Source organism: Colletotrichum orchidophilum (genome assembly GCF_001831195.1).
Source record: "Colletotrichum orchidophilum strain IMI 309357 chromosome Unknown Scaffold_83.1, whole genome shotgun sequence".
Classification (NCBI taxonomy): Eukaryota; Fungi; Ascomycota; class Sordariomycetes; order Glomerellales; family Glomerellaceae; genus Colletotrichum; species Colletotrichum orchidophilum.
In genome coordinates, this window is record NW_019173039.1 from 1 (window position 1) to 21213 (window position 21213).

Genomic DNA, 21213 nt, shown 5'->3' on the forward strand with positions numbered 1-21213 from the left:
GGGGGGGGGATTTGAGAGATTATCAACAACATAAACATTTGCTCATTAAACCCTTCCCCAAATCTGAATCCATGTGACGTGAAACAAATGGTGGAGTTGTACAATTGTCCGGAAGCTCACTCAGCTCTTAGCTACCATGCGCTCACTGATTCCAAAGCTTCACACCTCATCTTCCCATCTCAAGTCAAAGCGCAAATTGGCGCCTGGCCACTCAGAAACCAGAGCTCGAAAATCCGATGTGGCCACTCTAACACGCGCCGCGGGGAAGGCCCTTGAACATGGGCGATGACCTCGTGGGGTTTGGGGGGAGGGGGGGTTGCTTTAGGGATTGTGTTGAGCAGGGAGCTTGACATAGGTTAAACCTTACCGACACAGCAGGAAACTTATTCAATGTTTAACGAGAACATACCATTTCACAATCATATGCCGCATTTGACGTTTGAATGGGCGTGGAGCCTTCGACTGTGAGCTGTTCCCTGTCGAGCTGAGCAAGATTGACACCACTTCTGACGGGAAGATGCGCATGGGCCGAGATCGACACCGAGAACTTCAGAAGGGTGGACAAAAGTTTGCAGTGGGGACTAATTATATTCCCGCTCGCACTAGATGAACTGTAATTCCTCATCTCTTTATTTGTTGTTTGACATTGGTATCGATTACAGCCCTGAGCTTGATGCGAGAATTCATGACTGCGTCTGTAATATGCATGTTCCCTAGGTATAATTTTCTCCATCAACGGCCGCTCATCGCTTTCGCGTCCCTGATGACCTCCTCCTCTCATACCAGAAGTGGAGTTGGGGAGTTGGTGAGATGGTGCCGAATATTTCCCTTCACACGATACATTTCCTTTTGGACAATCGCCTTGCCGTTTCCGTGTCATTCGATATCTCATGTCATGCTTTCATCCCATCCGGAAAATGTCCACTCATGCCCCCCTATAACCAGGTATCCCCGCGCTTCTCACCTCCCCTGCCCATCACTCGACTCAGCAATCCTTTCCTCGGTTGTGTGTCTCCCTTCCTCAGCGAAGAAAGCTTGACCGGGACCACGAACGGATCGAGATCGATGCCCACGTTCGCTCGCCCGTCGTCGCCGACGTACCGTCCGAAACTGAATGTCGCGGCCTGTAGGCTCTCGGGCCCGTCGTACTCACGTACCGCCCTGCTCGGCGCTACGTAGGCCAGGATGGAGCCAATGGTCGTCGGCATGCGTGGGAGGAAGTGCTTGATAGAGAAGCCGTAGAGCGCTGCGGCGACGAGGATGTTGATGCCGAGCACAACGAGGCTGATGGTGAACGCGGTCGCGTCCATGAAGATGCGCGTCTCGGTCTTGCGCTGGACGCCCGTGATGGTGATGGGCTCCTGGTACTCGTCAAAGAGAAAGTGGTTCAGGCCCAGCATGAGGACGTAGAGCTGTCGGTATACTCGTTCGACGGTCGGTGCGAGGGCGGTCGCGTTCGGGAAGACGTTGGGGTCGAGGACGTGGCTGTCGGGGTCGGAGATCTTTATCAGGTAGTTGAACCAGTCCAAGGACAGGCTGTCGTTGTGCCATGCCAAATGGTCCTTGAAGAAGATCTTATTGAGCAAAACCGCAATCGCATCGGTGTGGTTGGTGGACAGGGGGTAATCCAGAGTCGGCGATGGCTCCGATGCCAAGACGGAGTGGTAAACGTGACCTTCGCGATCTACCGTGACGTCAAACAATGCTGTCGTGAAGGTCGGCTCGCAAACGACAAAAGTAGATTCCATCTGTCCATCCTCCTTGTTCGTGATGTTCGGGGCCCTTCCCCAACCCATGCTGAACGCGACATTGCAGGGAACTAGACTGTAGCTGTCGCCAAACATCCTAACGTCTTCAGCTGCGCATTCTCCATCCAACGCTGGGTGTATTGTGCTATTGAAGTCGAACGAGTAAGCCTGGTGAGTGGTGGGACAGTCAGGAACAGCTTCACCGTTTCTGATGTACGTGTAGTTGATAACGGGTGCTTTGACTGTTGATTCGAAAGTGCCTATGGAGGAGCAGGACGGGTTCAAGCCGAACCCTCTTGTTCTCGCCGTATAGCTGTCGCTCGTACCTTTTCCCCCGGGGCCAAGAGTAAACGGCTGGAAGAAGTAGTCATGGGTAATCCAGGCGGGTAGAGGTGTACCTTGCGAGATGTTGTTCATTGTAATGTAGAAGGGCACCGCGTAAGCTGCGACGCTGCTAGCAAAGAGCCTGCTCGTCTCACTGGAGTAAATTGACGTGTTGTTCAGCTGCGGCCTAAGAGTTTGCTGAAAATCCTGTGTGCTCTCGATTACCACTGGAAACTCGTTGAAGAGACCACCGAGGCCGACAGCGAGCAGGTTCGAAAGGAGAGCCAAGACACAGATCGCCATGAGCATGAAGTGGCCAGACTTTGCTGCGCGCCACAAGGCCAGCTGAGGAGGCACAGAGGTGTACCTTGCGTTGATGGATCCGCCTGCAGTCTTTCGACCGGTCCATAAATCTCGGAACGGCTGAATGATGCAAAGGAGTCGGTTAACAAGCACCCAAAAGGGCTCGAGAAACGTCGCAAAAATCGTCGGGACGTAATTTTCCAAGATTTGGAGGACCTCAAAGTTTGTCGTCGGCCGAATGAGCCCTGCTCTAGAGTCAGAGTATTCTTCTAAGGAGGGAGTTACCAAACGGACCTCGGTTCCTTTTCTCCTCCAACTTCAGATAGACGAGCGCAACGACTGCGCTAATCATGGTCACTATCACGGCCAAACCAACTCCGCGCCTAAGTGCCAAGGGTTTCACCGGTGAGTAGTGACCAACCGAGAAAGGGGCTTCGGGCTGGGTGAGACTGATGCGTTGACCTTCAGTAGGCTCATCTCTGACGTCGACGACCTTGATAACCATCTGTCTCGTGCGGCTCTGACAGCCACACAACAGCTTGAACCTCTGGTCTCTGAAAGCCTTCTTGAGTGTGTCTTCGGATACAGCCCCCTTTCCAGCAAATCGATCGAGAAGAACCGTACTGTTCTGGCAAAGGCTGATTAGTGATCCCAGTGAAGCTGGGTCCATGGTCAACCTGCTCTCAGCTCGGAAACTATGCCACCAAATGAGGAAAGTGAAAATTCCAACGAGAACTAGGAAGCCTTCGACGATGGCGGAAAACAGGCGGCTGACGATGATGCCATGAAGCACAAACTCGACACTTCCTTCACTTGTGACTGTTAAGGTGTCATTGGCCAGAACACGTCGAAGCGCGAGGGAAAACAGCATCTTGTGTGTCGTGTTGTATGCATCTCCCATGACAGCCTCGTTTTTGAACGATTCCAATGGTGTCCTATTCTGAGCAGCGATGGCGAACCCTACCATCGGTGACATGGGCCAGCTGATGCCTAAGTCCTCGACTTGTTGATAATGCTCGAGCAGGATACCTTGAAAAGGATACTCCCGCCTCGCCGTCCCCTCCACTGATGAGACTCCGACTCCCAGAAGATGCTCAAAAGCAGTGAAGTTGAATTCCGTCCCTGGTAGGCGTTCACGCGGACCAATAGATATCAAGGAGCCTTCTATCGGGGCCTGGTCGGCTGAAGACACAGTGACGTTGACCTGCTGTTTGAAGTAGCTCGTCTCGCAGAAAGCTGACGCTATCTTGATCTCTTTTGAGGTTGCATTGTACCGCGACCACATGGACAAGAATTGGTGACCGGCCGCGCTTGGAGGGCAAGTATCGTCCCTCTCCAGATAGTAATCAGCCCATGCACTGTTCTGGTAGCCAACATAGAGCATTTTGTATGGCATTGTGTCGCTAGTGTAGCCGTAAACATCGATGTCGCTGGCATTGCAACCTCGACCGTTGCTGAAATCGTAGGTCTTTTTCAACTCGGAGCCATGATGTGAGATGTCGCCTGGCCAGCACTCTAGCTGGGTCCAAAACTTGGTCGTACTACCTGTCCAATTGGTCGTAGGTGTATGCTCCCGCTCCGTGTCAGCTGCGAAAGGTAAGAGGGTATACTCAGGTGCTGTGAAAGGCGGTAGGGACTGATTCAACCAAGTGATGGCATAGCCTTCATTGAGGAGAGACTGATCCAGGATGAATGGTTGCTCTGAAGATGGAATTGTCTTCTCAGATGTCGTGGTGTTGATCAGTCTCTGGACATCGACAGGTCCTGTTCCAAGTATGGCACTCTGCAACGGGGTAATCAGCCAAAAGATGATGACCATTACCGTTCCTCCGTAGAATACTGGCCAATGCCTATCTCATGTGAGCGTAAGGCGTAGGAACACTCGGGGTGTTGCTAACCGTCTCCTGGCTGCCTTCATAGGGACAAAGGCAATGAAGTCGTAGGGATAATCGAGAAATACTGAGTGGTCGGCATCGGCACCCTCCGGCTTTGACATCTCCAACCAGGGCTGCATGCGCTTTACGTCGAGATCAATCCAGCTCCATAGCAGACTATAGATAACGGCAACAATCGTAGGTAGAAACAAGTAACAGAAGTTTGCTAACGGCGGTATGTCATCTGCGGATTCGGAAAGTGCCAGTCCTCCTTTGGCTTGGCTCTGTTGTGCCAGTATCTCAACGATGACTGCAAGAAGGAAGGACGCAAAGGCGAAGGAGAAAAGCACAGGAGCACTGAGAGTCAATGGCTTCCACCCGTGTTTGTGAACTATTGGATATGTTAGTTCGTGGCATTCGACTTTCGGTTCATCTCCATATTCGGTATAACCTGAATCAAGACTGCACTCGCTGTCTCGTGAGCTATGGAACACGAAGGGCGACCAAGTCTTTCGACTCTGCTTCTCAGGTGAGCCATCTTGGCCTCCGAGAAGCCGAGTCTCATGGACTTCGGGTCCCTTGATGCCCATGGCCTCGGTGGACAACGGCCGTAGACTGTAAAGGAGGGGAACGGAAGGACCCTCAACTGTTCTCGGTTGCGTGTTTATGTGGCTCAGTTGATGAGAGCTCGACTAAAAGACTCAATGACCCTTGACCCTTGACAAGCAAAGACTTGAAAGAAACCCCTTCAAAACCAGATCGAGTAACAAAGGAAACAAGGCAAGAAAGAAAATAAGGGAGAGCGAGATGAAGGAACTCAGGTCAGACAGCCTCTGTCCCTGGGAGACGCAGCACCTTAAGGGAACGGAACTGACAGACTGAACCCGACAGCGTGGGTCGCCGAAACAGGCCAAGAGGTTAACTTGCTACCAACAGCATAATGTTCAGCGCGGCAACTTGTCGATGCGCATGATTTTGAGCCGTTCCTGGCCTCGAATACTACATCGCGCCAACAGGACGTGATGGCATCCAGGGATCGTGCACCAAGTTGGTGTTCGACGTGGGCCCGCGGTCATGGGTATTGAGGAATGGGAGGTGATGGCTAAGCGCTGGAGAGATGATCGAGGGGCCGCGGCCCTGCGGGGGGCTAGACGAAGACTTAGAATGCCTTGCCACTGCTGAGCCTCTTACACATTCATTACTTTAGTGATCAGACTCCGCTTTCATCTTCTCGTATCATTTCCAGTCTGCCTTTCCAATTGCTTCGTTTCACAGACTCCGTGAGTTGGCAGAGTGTTGGGCTCACATAGCATGAAGTGGACGAAGAATGTGAGAAGGTTGACAGGGGTATAGCACTCTGTCTGCAGGGACAAATTGGGTTGCAGTGAACCATCAGGATTAGCCGCCGGGCGCGAACGTCTCATTGGAGCGCTGAGAATAGAGGTGGGCCATCGATTTATCCCGGCAACTGCACCACTCTTCCAAGCGAGTTGTGCAATTGTGCAACATCAAGATGAATCTTCTCTCGGTGCCTTGATGAGCTTGTGCAAATCCCCAATTGGATACGGGCGAGTCTCATTGAAGACAATTCAGCGGTTTTGGTCAAGTGAAGTCATAAGGTGTGTTGGGGAGGCCCGGACGGCGTCGTAGTCGACCGCGTCGCACGGAGCACGGAGCCCCGCCTGCTCCGAAAGGGACCCTGCATGTGGGGCCGAGCAGTCGGCCGGTCGTCACAGCCTCCCCATAATGTTCGACCCTATCTATGATAGCAAGCCTTCGTCTGCTCCCCTTGAAGAAATGACTGAGTAGAATATTTTCAATGCACTGACAGAAAATTAATCTTAATATTGCGGCTTTGCTGTTGCGGCTGAGTACGGGCCATCTGCGTGACAGTCAGTCGCTTCAGTCTTTGTACAACGGGCCGTCCACCCATTTTAGCACTAAACGGGTAGGATATTTTGCGGAATTCTCGGGCAAGTTGTCGATTATACCCATGACTTCACTTCTGACCTTCTTTGTCCCCGGATCCTCCAATCTTACATGACGCACGGTGTCTTAATTCATGCATGCATCTGGTGTAAATCAACTTCGTAAGTAGAGTTGCCAACAAATCAGCAGCCAAGAAGCTTCAAGAACTCGGCGCTGAGATAGTTTGCGTAAATTCACCAGCCCTTCGGAAACTATTTCCAAAGCTACGTTGGCGTTGGTTCATCCCCAAGTCGCTGCATTCTCCATGCCGTGCGGACACGAATGATATGAACAGCCTCGGCCTTCTTCTACATCACTTACACATGTCCAATAGATATGGTGTCGAGCCGCATTCCAGTGAAGTTGCATCTTTTGGTAGTCCGAGAGTTATTCTCAAGCTTCCCCGCCTGACAGGATTCAGTAAAATGTACCTTCATGTCTCTTAGAGTTGGTGTGTGACGTAATCGTACATTTTCTGAGGGATGAGAAAACACCAGACCCTTTGCCTGTGTTCCCTGTAGTAAGCCGTGCGAAAAACACGATACTTGACCGGAGTCTTGTGATTTTATTACTTAAGGCGTGTGGTTTGCGAGATTTATGGCACGCTTGTTATAGTTAAGAGATATATATTGTCTGTCACTGCCCTAGGTTCACTCTGTAACTCATCCCGCTGAGGCTAATGGCTCGTGGCAAGCACCGCTCACTACGGACCGTTCACCTTCTTATAATGCTGCGTAAAATCATACCTCACATCAAAGCTCCCCATCATCAACTCCCTCATAAACACCGGGTCCTTCCCAGCGCGCACACACATCTGCATGAACCCATCCCTCTCCAGCCTCGTGGCCGGGTCCGCATCCGATACCCTCCGAAAGTTCTCCTGCGATATCGGGTCAATAATCGTCCTCCACTTGTCCCTCCTCTTCTCGCTGTACAGATCGAGTATGCTCTCATTCGCCACTCCGTCCCAGATCCCCGCGAGGCAGTCGTACAAGCCGCCGACGTCGACGAACCCGCCCGTGATTCCCAGACCGCCCCAGGGGTTACACAAGTGCGCCGCGTCGGCCGCCAGCATGAACCGACCGACGCGGAACTGCGGGGCACACCGCTGGTGCATCTTGTACGGGGCAAAGTTGACCACGTTGTACTCGTCAGGCTCGGGGTGTCCCGGCAACATCGTCTTGAACTTCTCCCGCTGGCGCGCCTTCAATTCCTCGTGTGAGAGGTTCGACTCCTCGCCATAGGTCACGCGGTACAGGCCGTCGTTGGTAATCTTGGCCGCCATGAAGAAGTGCTCGGGATGGATGATGAAGTTGGCGTCGTCGAATCCAAACTTTCCGGCAAAATCGTAGTACGTGTTCGTCGCGACGATTTGCTGATCCCACGTCCAGCCCGGGTACTCGTCGCCGAAAAGCCCCTTTCGAACGGCGCTGTTGGCGCCGTCGCATCCGACAATGTAGTCGGCCTCGATCCGCTTCTTCCCCTCGGGAGTTTCGACGTCGACCCAGGCGCGGGTTTCTTCCTGTCCGAGGCCAACCACACGGTGTTCCCAGCTGATGGTTCCGTTGTACTTCTCCAAGAACTCGTCGAGCATGACCTGGTCGAGTTCCTGCAGTGCGAGACACGTAGTCCGCAGGTCTTCGCCGTTGGCATCGCGTAGCACTCCCGAATCGAACCCGGTGATGAGGCTGTGGTCGTCAAGTCGACGCCATACAAACTTGTTCACCGTCATGCCGCGACGTCGAATCTCGTCCAGAACCCCTGCTCGCTTGAGATCGGGTATGGCTGCGGGACCGTAGTGGGCGGCGCGCGGTTGCTGATCGAGGTGGTCCTGAGCCTCTAGGATGTGAACCGGAATGCCATGCTTGGACAGGAGCAGGGCGAGAAGTAGGCCAGAGGGGCCAGCTCCGACGATCACGACCTGTTCTTTATGTTAATACGCCATTCGTCTGGAAAGGTTGGAGACCGTACATTGCTGAACGGGCGGCTCATCTTTGGCTCTGAATTTGCTCAATCAATCATTACAAGCCTGCAGTGAAACGACGAGAGAGTCCACAATCTTCATAGGGGCTGCGACTGTTATGGGACACGAGTCAACCCCGCAACGGATTCGCATCGCGCCGGACTTGTTGCCAGTAATCCGTCGATGCAACGGTACTTTTCCCCATCGCCGGGGTGCTAGCCGAGGATGTCCCCATCTGCTCCATTTTACGGGCAGACTTCGACCCCGCAGACGTCACCCCGCGAGCGACCGAACTGACAGGCGGAACGATGAAGGGCACACGCGGGGTTAAAGATTCGGCAGATCATTTTTAGATTGAATGGAAGCAATTTAGATCGGAGGGGTTCCCGTTAGACTTTGCGCTAAACCTGCACGTCGCAACTGTCCAACGGGATAGTTGTAAATCTCACGTTATATAGCCTCTCAAGAAATAATAGATAACTTTCTTGCGTGAGGGTTGCGTCGTCATGTATCTCCAAGTCCCGTCACGTGGGACATGATCCTGGTCAGTTACAAGACTTCGGCAGCGAAGGAAACCCGTTGTGAGCCAGCTCAAAAAGGTAGAATGTCATGTCAGGGAGATTGTTAGCCTAGTTGGTCTGCTCATCTAACCTATTGGATGCTATAAACGAATGTTGGCGGATAATAGCGCCCCGATGCAGGTGGAAGCATCGCAGAGCTCCGGCAACTGCCCGATGCTATACCGGGGTCGACCGGCCCCACAATGGCAAAAAAGCAGCGGCACCAATTCCGGTGAGACTTATTCGCCCTTACCGGGTATTGCTGGTTATAAACGATCGTAGAATGTACATTCCGAGCCAAATTTCTCAGGCCTTCTACCTCCCTGGGATTCGCTAGATTGGCATCAATTCATATCCCGCGGACTGTTTCATTTCTGAGTACGCGAGTGTGCGGGAATGGTTCGCCAGAACCTGTAGCTTAGTAACAGACAACACGTTCGTTCGATGTTATGGACAGCGTACAGAGAGTCAGTGGTATGGAAAGCGGAAGGGAATCAATTTGATCGAGCAAAGCGGCGTTGGAAGAAGCGAATTGGTAATTGGGAGACTTTTGCAGCTGTGGTACTTGCTCTTCTCCCATTGCTCCATGTCGTCATTCCTACTTGCTGAAGACCTGTTGACACGGCTGATTCACCGAATTTATATCACTGCTTAACACTTGAATAGTCACACCAGAATATGCTCCAGTACTCTCAGAGCTATTTTAGCCCTGTGTGTTGGCAGCATTCAAATGACATTAGAACAATGTTCAGTATTTTTCCACCTAGTTGTTGGACAAGAGTACACAAAAAGCCGTATAGGGAAAATTCCATCCAAATTCGGACAGAAAATCCCGCGGAAGCTAAGGCAACTACTTGCTCGACGCCTTCCAATCATTTGAATGGCGCATGATAAGTCAAACAGGCCCGTAATCGCAAAGTAAGCATATCCGACCCGGGGAGCAACCACTGTGATTTGGGATCGGTTCTGGCGTGAAGACGCCGACTTTGTGCTGACACAGCGTCGGCTTGTCTCTTCATCTCGTTCTTTCTTCCTGTCCCCAGATATGCAGTTTCATCCTCAACGAATCCCTACCGCGGCTCTTCTCGCGGCTTAGCTTAGCACCTCTCATATCACAACGTGATTGGAAATTGTGTTGGTTCGACAGCCTCTGCGGCAAATGAATGATGACTTGAATTACGCGCTGATTTCAATTGTATCGCCTTGCTCGTGACCCAATTCAACTTTCCGACGTTCTCACTGTTCCCTTGTCTCTCAGTTGACTCATCTCATCGCGCACGGAAGGAGGGGCTAAGATGCTTGGTGTTGAATTTGTTTCAACAAATCGTGCTTTATTCTGCTGGTATAATAGCATTCTTCCGCTTTGCCGGGGCACGACTTTTTCCTGGCCCTTTTCACCCTTCATACTGATTGTTCCCGTGTCTCTTCGACGACTAGGGGATGTGATGCGACAAATGAAAATAGATGATGTAAAAAAAGACTCTTAAGATAATGAGATGAAGAAAAGAAATTGAGTTACCAGTTAAACAATACATAAAAGCCTTGGGTAGACTCCTGAAGCCCCGTCGGGAATATATATAATATGACCATCATATATACAGGCCATCTATTCAGCCAGAGAAGTGAAATGTTTTTGATCGGATAGTGGGATAGTGAGGTTGGAGGGAGCGAAGTGTCAAAAAGAGAATAAAAGAGGTCGACATTTTCGAAAAACTGGCTGATTTGGCTCTTGACTATCCAACTTCCGTTGTCGTAAAGCGAAGGCATCATGCGCTTTGTTCCCCCCATTTTTGCTTTGTTTTGATACTTCGGGATTAATCAACGCACGCCCAACACGTCCTTGCAGCCCACTCATAACCGGGCAGCCTCGAAACCCGAACTCTCGGAACACGCTTACGAGATGGTAAGCACCATGGGACCGGCCACAATGATGTCATCGGTGAGCGTGCCAGCCATGGGGGCGTTGTTCGTGAGGGAAAGGTAGACGACGCCGCTGAGACCCTGGGGAACGACGCAGCCCTGCTGAGGGGTGAAGGGAGTGAAGGCAGTTCCACCGGGTTGGAGACCGCCGGTGGTGAAGGCGCAAGCCTTGGCCTGAGGTGCAGCATCGGACTGGAGCATGATAGGAGCGCCAATGGCGACGGCCTTGGGGTCGGCGGGAGCGGTCATGGTCAACTTGGGGAAGGGCTGCAGAGCCAAGTTGGAGCCCTGGGGGCAGGAGACGATGAAGGGTGCGGCCAGAGAGAAGACGGCGCGGACACCGAGGGGGGCGTCGAAAGCCTGGGGGATGGAGATCTGCTTGGAGGCGGCACGGATGAAGGTCTGGTGGCGGGCCTCAATGGTGAGGATAGAGCCGGCAGCGCCAAGGATGGCCTTGTCCTTCACGAGAGGAGCGGCACCGAGGTAAGCAGAAACACCAACGTTCTCGAGAACACCAGCGGTTGCGACCATGCCAGCCGCATTCGTGAAGCCGAAGTTGTACTGGCAGGGCTGTACTGGCTGGGTGCCGGCCTGGGCGATGGCGGATTGCAGGAAGGAGACGTGAGACAATTCAGTAGCACCGACTTGTTGGAGGTCATTGACTTGCTCGTTGGACAGACCGAGGGCCTGGAAGTCCTGGGCGGGGAACTTCTGGAAGCCTTGCTGGTAGAAGGTTCCCTCGAGCCATTCTAGAGTGAGGGCGCTGCGAAATTCGTGTTAGTCCCGGCTCCTGTAGCTTCCACCCACCACCATCTCCCAGTCCGACTCACAATTGCAAGATATCAATATCCGTCAATCCAGCAGCCCCAGCTCCAGCCTGTTGCCTCTTGGCAAGGTCGTAGATCTTCATCTGCTCGGCGTTCAACTTGGGGCCCAGGGGGGCGGCGGTGGCCACTGCGGCCAGGCAGGCGACAAGAACGGACTTCATTGTGGAAGGCATGGTTGATTAGGTTGTGTGATTTTAGCTTTGCTCGCCCTATACTTTCTTTTCCTGTTCGATTGGCTGGTCTCCCGGAGCAGATTTTCGGATATAAGATGGGTCGATCGGTGCCACCTGGGACGGTCGATGAAGTGAAAGATTAAAAGGGGGTATTAAGAATGTTGTCCGAGGGAGTGACAGGGCGAAGTAGGTCTCGAAGGGAAAGGAAAGTGTAAGCAAAACCGGTGGACCAGGAAAGCAGACCAGCGCTTTTGGAAGTTTAAAGAAATTGACACACGGTGAACGGAATAGAGAGAAAAGAAGAGAAGGGGGCGCGAATAAGATGGTGAGGGGGGGAAACAAGCGAGCAATAAAGACGCTTCACTTTGGCCATAGCATCTTGCCGCTCCCCCATGGCGTATCTCGCCTTGCACACACGCATGGCCCTTCTCATTTTCTGCTACTCGGGAGGGGTCGGATCGACTTGGGTCCTTGCTGGGGATTGTTTGCGGCAAGCTTTCTTTCCGTCGTCGGTTCACACGGGAGCCCACAATGCGGGTAACAAGATTACGCTCGACCACAAAGCTTCACACCCGACAGGGGTGCAGGGTACAGTGAGCAGGAGCTTGCATTTGGTGTTGGTGCTGGTACTGAGGGAGAGTCCAGGGCAAGCCGCAACAAATGCAGCGCTTGCCTGGAAGAGCGTGTGTGCGCGCGCATGCGGTGCGTATTGGAAGACGGGAAAGGGGATCTAGCGGGCAAGCCAAGTCAAGGGTTGGATGGTACCCCTTGCCAATGGCGTAGAAGGGTGTGCATGGAGAAAGAGAACATGGTGGAAAGTTCAGATGGCAGCGAGACCTTGCCTGTCCTCCGCATGGCCCAGGAACGAGGCAGGAGATTGAGCGAGTGGGATGGAGAGGTGTGAGTGAGAGTACCTATCCGTGAACGAGGGAAAGGCAAGGCCAAGCAGCGTGGGCAGGTGTAGCAGGTGCACCAGTAAGGGCTACGGAGTAGGTACTCTTTGCATGTTTCGTTTCGCTGCGGTCCAAACAAGCTCAACGAATCGGCAGAGACTCGACGGCTAAAAGCACCAATCAGAGAGCACAATAAGCAGAAAGAGGGGCCAGATGGGATTGGGCAAGGAACTAGATCAACTCCTTAGATTGGGATGAAGCCCGATTCCAGATGCTGCAGCGACCCCCTGCCGAGCTTGTTTTTGCGCTTCTTTTTGACTTTGACTTTGTGTATTGCAAGGGTCCTGCGAGCAGTGACCCCACCGGGAGTCCTGGGGCAGAAGGGGGTTTCTGAGGGCCGTTGAGGAGGCCAAGAGGTGAATGTGAATGTACACAAAGGCCCCCTCGCTCGCCACTGTTTTGGCATTGCAGCCGAACCAACTTTGTTGCATCGTGACCCCCAGCCAAGACTAGGTAGACGTCGACCCGGGTCACGGACGGGCCGTCGACCGAAACCATTGTGATACGTCTCCCACGTCAGAAACCCCGGTCCGTGAACGCCCGGACCACCCTGTCACTGGTGCCTTCCGTGGTGATTGATTGGCCGCCGCCCGGGTGGAGCCTCTCCCTGCAAAACCTCGCTGGGCTTAGCGCGGGTACGTACCCAGGCATCTGCAGGAACGTTCTCTCGGTAACGTCTCTTTCCACTGCTCAACCTCGCTTTCCCCTTTCCGCTTTCTAAGCCGCCTTGCTTTGCTTCGACTTTCCGTGCCGGTCTGTTGGAGCCGTCCATCCCACAACGCCAAGGCCAGACGACCACGCACCCTAACCCATCTGACTGCTTGCATTTATCCAACCCCCGGCGCCGTATACCGCTGCGATCCTGCGATAAGGAGACGATGCTCATTTGCACAGCAATCGACACCTTCGGACGTTGCCAACTGTATGAGGAGAAATCTAGGATTCTAGATCCTCCTGTCGTTGCTAGATAAGGATGTAACGCACCATTTGCTTAGGACTATGATCTGCGAGCCGCGGCTGCGAGAGGCTATCTGTATTGCCTCCTCAATCACAGTTCATGATCTTGACAGCCGGAGCGCTGGGCTCGATCGGCCTCTTAGGCATCCTCAGCTGGAAAAGCTAGGTAGACAGTTGGGCTGACTTGAGGATTGCTTGCTTGCTTGCTTTCTGACCTGGCAAGGCCATGCTAGGTCTTGAGATACGAAAGACTAGCAGGACACGCTCGTGATCTGGCTTTCGTGGAAACGACCGGAGAGCAACCCCAGATCTAGACTAACGCCTCTCGCAGCTCACTATCAAACGGCCGTCCCAATCTCAAGGCCTACCACAAGAGGACGATTCTGCAACCAAAGCACTGACCTCGTCACCTCATGGTCAGCGTGGTTTCCGGCCTGGTACTGATTCCAAACCGCCTAAATACACTAGTGACTTAAGCTTATCGACAATGGGGCACATTGAGCCTCTCCCGCGGGCTGCCTCGGCGGAGACTAACACATCCAGTGTTCCTCGCGTGTGTGGAAAACATCAGACTCGGAATATTTACTAAGCGGCATCTGATAGCTGGGCCCAAACATGCTCTCTTGCCACATCGGTCCTTTATCAGGCCACGTGATCCAAGTCTCGACTTTTCATCAGTTCAATCTTCTTCCTTCTTTTAGTCCATCCCAACGATTCGACACCGGATGGTCGCTAACCACTCAGCCAGACCTGTTCTCCCACGGCTCATTTCGGCAAGCCAAGACCTTGCAGGGCTTACAAACCGTTTCAAAAGCCTTTGGATGCTCAAAACCATTCTTTTCGTCCCAAATCCCCATCCATGAGCCAAGAGATAGGGAACCCATCCCATTTCTCTCTTGCCCAGGGGCCTGTCTGGACCGCCTCGAGCAGGCGCTCATTCCGTCTACCCGTGACCCGAGTCGTGTGGAAGTCACGCCCGCCACGCTCATCACTTCTCTCCATCACTCATCCCTACCCCACAGGAAAAACCTCTGAAAAGTCGCCCCTTTCGCAAGCTCACTCCTGTTATCAATCGTTTGAAACTTCGGCGCTGGCTCCAGTTTGCCTTGCCTCGACCAGTACTACATCATGACTCCGACATCGTTTACTAGCGTACACCATATGCACGCGTCTGACATAGCAAACTCAACCCCTTTGTCATCGCCTCTCTGCCGTGCCATCTACACTGCGTGTCGGGCGCAGTCCCACCTTGCGTGCAGTCTTCGGGCAACTAAGCATCTCGTTCAAGCCTTTGGAAACAACTTACTTTCCTTTGCCCCGCAGCCGTTTGGGCCATGTCTGCTCGGAAGGAAACGAGTAGAAGCAACTTTCCTCAGGTTCCAGCTTCTCGGTAAGTTATGCGCTCCGCCTGCAACGCCAACATGCCAAAGGTCTGTGGGAAAGTCCTGAAAAGGAAAGTCATCGGGGGCCCAGGAAACGTTAAGCAGCAGTCGACGAAGGCTCCGGTCTCTCGATCCTACGCGTGCCGGGCTTGGCTAATTCAAATCTTTCCTAATCCAACAGCTTGTCAAAGAGACATCTTCCACTCTGTCTATGTGATACAAGAAGATGATCGAGCCAGGCCCTACTGCTTCAATCCGACGAAAATTGAACCCCCCCGACGATCGCCGCCCAGATCGCACAGGACATCAGAGAGGCCAAGGGTTCCCTCTTCATCGGGGGTTACAATGCTTCCATTCACCTTTTGCTCTCACACATCACTGTACACTATTCTCCCGCAAACTTGCGGTGCAAGGTCGGACTAGAAACCTTGCCCAAGTTTCCCTACTCGTGCCACCCTTCAGTCAACGATCAGTTCCCTGTGGACACGGGAAGTTTCCCCATGCCAAGACGTCCACAAACGTTACGGAGACTCTTCTGCCGCCCTCTGACAGCACGTCTTTGACGATGGACGCAGCTTGTTCTCAAAGTTCTCGTCGAATATTCCGACACACCTGCGAATAGCATCGTATTCGCATAGTGTAGAGCGGCGTGTCTCTGAATATGCGGAGAACCACCTGGTCGCTGATTCTTAATGTAGAGCTCTCGAACGACGGCTTTTCATATTGCACCTCACTCTCTGATCTTGAATAGGCTCCTACCCCCCACCCCAACGGTCGTAATGGACTTGCCCTGTTTGCGTGCTCGTTCCGGGGCGTCATGATCGTGTGTCTCCGGTCCACTTGCGATTTCTGAAGCCATTCCGTGCCCCCCAGCCGCCTTCCCTTGCATGCGTCTCCACACCCCGATCCCCGGCCTAAGTCATCACGTCAAATTTCCAAACCGGCTCTCTTGTCAACCACCGCAGCTGAAACTCTACCGAGTTCCTACCCTGGAACCCACGCACCATAGGAGTCCAACCCACCGACTCTGCAACGCGGCGCAAGGGTAGCCTTGCTCCGGACAGAAGATGTATAACCTCTCAGGCGCTCTGCCTCTGCACCTGTCGGCTTGGTCACTCACGGTTGTCCGCGTACCTGGGCGATTCTTCTGCCATCAGAGAGTAATTGAGCGTGAAAGTGTGCAATTGGGTGTACCATTTTACTAGCTCATAGGCGCTATGTCTACTATTTCATCCACCACCCTTCTCTCAACTTCCAGCCTTTTGTGCTTAATGACTCATCCAGGGACGAAGATATAGTTGCTATTACTCCCATCTCACTCACAACGATTTGTCCCAACTCCCACTCAAACTTTTCTGCACCACTCATGATGCAACTCTGTTGATGGAAAAGCACCTTGTGCTTATCCGTCCCTCAGAAGCAATCAACTTGTGTCCTGCATAGGACAGCTTATATCAAGACACCTTTTTACAGAGCATAAGGGTTCAAAGACCGAATGGTCAAGCAACTGCTTCGGATTAGTACACATCTCCAGAGTTTAATAGATAGTGAACTTACGGTGGGCTCTTGGACAGATCCGTCTTGAGAATCACAGGAACTCTGCTCATCTCCGTAACGTCCTGAATGTACTCTCCTCCCTCCTCACGGAGCTTGAAAAGCTTGAGGTACTTCTCCTTGTTCGACAGGCGGGCCTCGGGGGCCTCGGGCGCGGGAACCTTGGAGTCGGACCTGGTGCGTTGCAGTGGCTTAGCGTCGGAGCGGGTCGGCGAGCCGGGGACGCTTTGTGTGGGTCTCTCAGCCAATGAAGCTCCAGCCATGGCCTCGGTGATATCCGAAGCATTGTCATCATCGTCGTCGAAGAGGGCATCGACGTCATCAGTAGAGATGGTGCCTGTCTCCGTCTGTTTACGCGCAGCCTCCTCTCTCTCCTTCTTGGCACGCTCTGCAGCCTCTGCTTGACGAGCAGCAGCTTGAGCGTTGGCGTTTCTGACAGACGCAGCAGCCTTAGGACGCTCGTCCTCAGGTACGTAGGCGGAGCTCGGCACACCCTTCTCCCAGTAGAGCTCAAGAACTCTCTTCTCCTTTCTGAACTCAGCCTTCTTGAGCGGCAGCTGATCGCAGTGCACACGTTTCTCGAAGCCCCATTCGGGAATGAGAACGTCAAATGCCGACTCATAGACGCAGAGGACGATGCCTTCTGTGATGAGATCGCCGTTCACCTGCTGGCGCTTCTTGTCCATTTCGCGACAAGACTCAATGTGAATGCTCTGTTCCTGAGCATTCTGCGCCGAGTCCTTCTTGGTGTTGCAAGACTCAATGGTCTTGACCAGGCTCTCCAGTTCTTCCGTGTACTCAATCTTACCTTCCGAGAGGATAGATTCGAGTTGTCGGTGGACAATGATGTCGGCGTAGCGCCTCGTGGGGCTAGTGAAATGAGTGTACAGCGGCAGGTTGAGTGCGTAGTGGGGCCACAACTGCTTAGCAGTCTTGCCAGCAATGAAGTATTTAGCACGCTGCATCGACTTGAGCACAAGCGTCTCCATTCCCTTGCGGGCTTCGGCGTCGTCAACCTTGAAAAGGCTGTTGTGCATGCTGCCGCTGCCGGATGTCTCAACCTCATAGCCGAGGGCGTTCATACGATCGGAAAAGGTCTGAAGGCGTCGGGCATTAGGGGGGCCTTGTCGGCGCAGAAGAGCCTTCTCAGGCAGAGCCTGAGCAAGCCGTTGGGCAACGTAAGTGTTGGCCTTGTGCATGAGCTCCTCGACGAGTTCGGTCGCAGCGGTCGTGTCGAAGATGTTATGCTTGATGGGAATGTTCTCATCATCGAGTTGCTGCAGAAGCCTGAGGGGTGCAATAGGTTCACCACCAGCACCAAGACGGGCCTCAGTGAACTTTTGAGCGACCGCCTGGATAGTGTTAGTGCGACTCTAGAAAGTACCTTGGGGTCCAGTAGAACTTACGTTGAGAATCTGGACATCCTTCAGTTGAAGGGACTCGTGCTTCCAGTCTTCTTGACCGTTCAGAGCCCCGTCAATCTCCTCAATAGTGATCTTGGCAGTGCTCTTGATGATACTCTTGCCGATCCAAGTGTCTCCCTCGGCAACAGAGCCGTTGTGAGGGTTAACACGGAAGAGAACACTGACAGCCAGACGCTCTTCACCAGGGGCCAAAGAGCAAACCTCTCCGCCAATCTTGGGAGGAAGGAGAGCGCAAGTGCGGTTGACCAAGTGAACCGCGGTGCCGCGCTTCTTGGCTTCGCGGTCGACAAGCGAGTTGGGCTTGACGAAGTGAGTAACATCGGGAATGTGAATACCAATGTCAATCTTGCCATCGGGCTGAGTTTTGATGTGGATGGCATTGGCAAGCTCGGGAGAGCCGTTGAGGTCAAGCGTAACAACCTTCTCATCACGGAAGTCCCGGCGAGCAGCCAAGGCGGCCTCCTCTTCCTTAGCGAGGGACCAGTCCTGAAGACCAACGCTACGCAAAACAGCCTCAGAAAACTCATCAGAGGAAAAGTTGTTGTCGCGCAGGAGAGCATCGGTCTCCACCTTAAGGTCGCCCATGCGGCCCAACTGCTCGACAAGGGTGCCGAAAGGATGCAGAGAAGTGATCGGCCAACGCTTAATGCATGCAACAAAGATGCGATCGGCGTAGTCCTGGTGCTTCTCCACGAAATCACGCGGCGCCTGCTCCGTAGGAATGGCGATGAGCGGCACGCGCTTGTCGGTAGGCTTGAACCAGACAATCTTGGGCTTCTCCTGCGAACGGTTGTCGTGGTGGCGATTGTTGCCCCCATCTCTGGCGGCTCTCTCAGCTTCCTGCTTCTCTTTCGTTGCCTGACTGCTCGGACGGAGCAGGCCTAAGTTACCCGAAAACATTTGGCCAGCTACACGTTCAACGACAGCCACAATGTGGCCTGCGTACAGGGGTTTGGCCTCATCATTGATTTCCTCCTCCTCAACTAGAAGCAGGCTTTGACCTTCGACCTCGACATCGTCGTTCTTCTTCTGAGTGGGGCGTTGGCGCAGACTGCCACGACGGCGAATGCCGCCCTCCTGTTGCGTGTTGTCATCGTTGTTACCGGATGACTGGTTCTGTCCATTGGTGGATCCAGAACGGGTATCAGTGATGTCCTTGCGCTTCTTCTTTTCTTCCTTCTCGCGCTTCTGGGACCAAACTTCGTCGACATCAAGAAGTTCAACAGCAACCAGGTCACCCTCGAGGGCACGGTTGCGATCCTTGCTACCGCAAATAAAGATATCAGCATCAAGCAAGCCGTCCTGAGTAGAAACATAGGCGTCGCTGCGGTTCTTCTTGTTCACGCGAAGAATACCGGACACGAGCTGACCGTCGCCAAGAAGAGCCGGAAGTGTAGCTTGGGGGAGGTAAGGGGTGAAGAGAGTCTTTCTCTGCTGTTGTTGCTGCTGGTTTCCACCAAGCTGACCACCATGCTGGCCGCCCTGAAGGCCAACAAATTGCTGGCCGCCCATCTGGGCAGCTTGGAGGGCCTGCAGTTGCTGGATCTGCATGGGGTTCAGCTGCTGGCCTGGGTACATGCCCATGGGGAGCATGTTGCCCGGTATCTGCATAAGCTGAGGCTGGCCAGGGTATTGGAACGCGCCAATGTTGGAGATGGACTGGTTTACGGAACCGCGAGTGCGGTGGCCCGGCTGGAAACCGCCCTGCTCCTGACCCTGGTTACCACCCTGGTTGCGCCAGTTTCCATCAAAGTTGCGAGAGCCGGTTCTGGCGTGACCACCACCGCCAGTCTGGCTGCTGCGGCGACCAAAGTCATTCTGGCTGGCATCACCAGAGAAACCACCGCGACCAGTGCCACCGCCACGACCGTTCACAGCCATGCTCTGGCTGCGACCATGGCCACCGCGCCCACGACCGGCACTGGTACCCTGAGCGATGGGAGCCTCGGGTTGAGTCGGAGCGGGGGTCGGGGCGGAGGCACCACCCTCGGCACTGGCCTCGGTGGAGGGGGACATTGGGAACGAGAAGCCCGATGTCGTCCGCTTCTGCTGTGCGATTTCTGCCGCCTTCTTCGCATCGGCAAGGGCCAGAGAGTGGCGTCGCTGGTGTCCGCCGCCGCCGGCACCACCACCGCGACCTCCACGGCCACCGACGTTTTCCCTGCCGGGAGCGGCGCCGGAGGCATCATTGAAGTTCGAACCGGATGCACCAGAGGAGGGGGCGGGAGGAGGGCCCATGCCCATGTTAGGAAGTGCCGACTGATTACGGCGATGTGACATTGGCTGAGTCGGAGGACCGCCCATGGAGACATTCGGAATCTGTTGGGGGAACTGGAAGGCGCCCTGCGGCGCCATGCCCGGCTGCAGGGGATTGAAAGCACCACCTGGGCCGAGCTGTTGCGTGGGGGGCATCATGCCCATGTTCATGTATTGTTGCTGCGTAGCTTGGATTTGTTGCTGCTGTTGCTGCAAAAGCTCAATCTGCTGCTGGATAGCTAGCTGTTCCACTGCAAAGCAAGACACATTGTCAGTATCGGCGTTGATTTTGGCACGATGACACGGATGACGAGGGGTAGCAGGCATCGCGCAGTAGCGGGAAGCTCACGTAGGAAGATGGGAAAAGATGGAAGGCAAAGATGTGATTCAACGTACTACCCGGGTTGGCAAACATGCTCATCAACGGAGTCAGCTCGGAAGGGCTTCTCCTGTGCGCAATGTGAAGCCGTCGGCCGGTTGGGCCTGGGACGCCGCCGGTTGGCTGCGGCGGCGGCTGCTGCTGCTGCTGCTGTTGTTGCTGCTGCTGCTCCATGGTGGGCAGTCAAGCAGATGAAAGATTGGCTTCTTTTTTTTATCTTGTAATGCACGTCAAGTGCGTAGTGATATAAAGGACGGACGGGTGGGTGGGATTGATAGCGTTGGATACCGGGTCGTCGGCGTTGGCGTCGATGAAGCTTTGTGGGATGATGTGGCAGGTAAGGTATTGACGTATGTAGTTTGCGGACTAAAGACAGTGGAGAACTGGGATGGATGTGGTTTTGGGCTCTTGGTCTTCTGGGTTTGTGGACTTGGTAGCTGTGGTTCAAGGAAGGTAGGTCTTGTTGTCTGATCGATCGATGAGGGATTGAAAATGGGATGGATTGGGAGGTTGGGAGGAGAGGGTTGGATGTCGGCGAGACGGAGCGAGGTGAAAGGGAAGGGAGCTCGCAAGGAGTGTGCGAAGTGATGGTTGAGGTGGGAAAAAAAGGATGAGGCAGACAAGACGTGAAGAGAAGACGAGGCAGGA

General features: G+C 53.7%; 5 protein-coding genes across 5 annotated transcripts; 1 reads left to right on the plus strand and 4 right to left on the minus strand.

The window, feature by feature from the left end:
- Nucleotides 1-935: 935 nt before the first annotated feature.
- Nucleotides 936-4839, minus strand: CORC01_09250 (uncharacterized protein; the record flags this gene model as incomplete). The annotated part of the gene is made up of 4 exons (XM_022620879.1): nt 936-2620; nt 2670-4225; nt 4274-4640; nt 4701-4839. 4 exons carry the CDS (start codon nt 4837-4839, stop codon nt 936-938), a joined length of 3747 nt encoding a protein of 1248 aa, XP_022472540.1.
- Nucleotides 4840-6920: 2081 nt separating this feature from the next.
- Nucleotides 6921-8209, minus strand: CORC01_09251 (FAD binding domain-containing protein; the record flags this gene model as incomplete). The annotated part of the gene is made up of 2 exons (XM_022620880.1): nt 6921-8138; nt 8189-8209. The coding sequence occupies 2 exons, from the start codon at nt 8207-8209 to the stop codon at nt 6921-6923; spliced, it is 1239 nt and encodes a 412-aa protein (XP_022472541.1).
- A 2424-nt stretch (nt 8210-10633) lies between these two features.
- Nucleotides 10634-11660, minus strand: CORC01_09252 (twin-arginine translocation pathway signal; the record flags this gene model as incomplete). The annotated part of the gene is made up of 2 exons (XM_022620881.1): nt 10634-11423; nt 11491-11660. The coding sequence occupies 2 exons, from the start codon at nt 11658-11660 to the stop codon at nt 10634-10636; spliced, it is 960 nt and encodes a 319-aa protein (XP_022472542.1).
- A 419-nt stretch (nt 11661-12079) lies between these two features.
- On the plus strand, nt 12080-12394 carry CORC01_09253 (uncharacterized protein; the record flags this gene model as incomplete). Its single annotated transcript, XM_022620882.1, has 1 exon — nt 12080-12394. One exon carries the CDS (start codon nt 12080-12082, stop codon nt 12392-12394), a length of 315 nt encoding a protein of 104 aa, XP_022472543.1.
- Nucleotides 12395-16419: 4025 nt separating this feature from the next.
- CORC01_09254 (RNB domain-containing protein) lies at nt 16420-20739 on the minus strand (the record flags this gene model as incomplete). The annotated part of the gene is made up of 4 exons (XM_022620883.1): nt 16420-16459; nt 16510-17858; nt 17913-20437; nt 20583-20739. The coding sequence occupies 4 exons, from the start codon at nt 20737-20739 to the stop codon at nt 16420-16422; spliced, it is 4071 nt and encodes a 1356-aa protein (XP_022472544.1).
- Nucleotides 20740-21213: the final 474 nt, after the last annotated feature.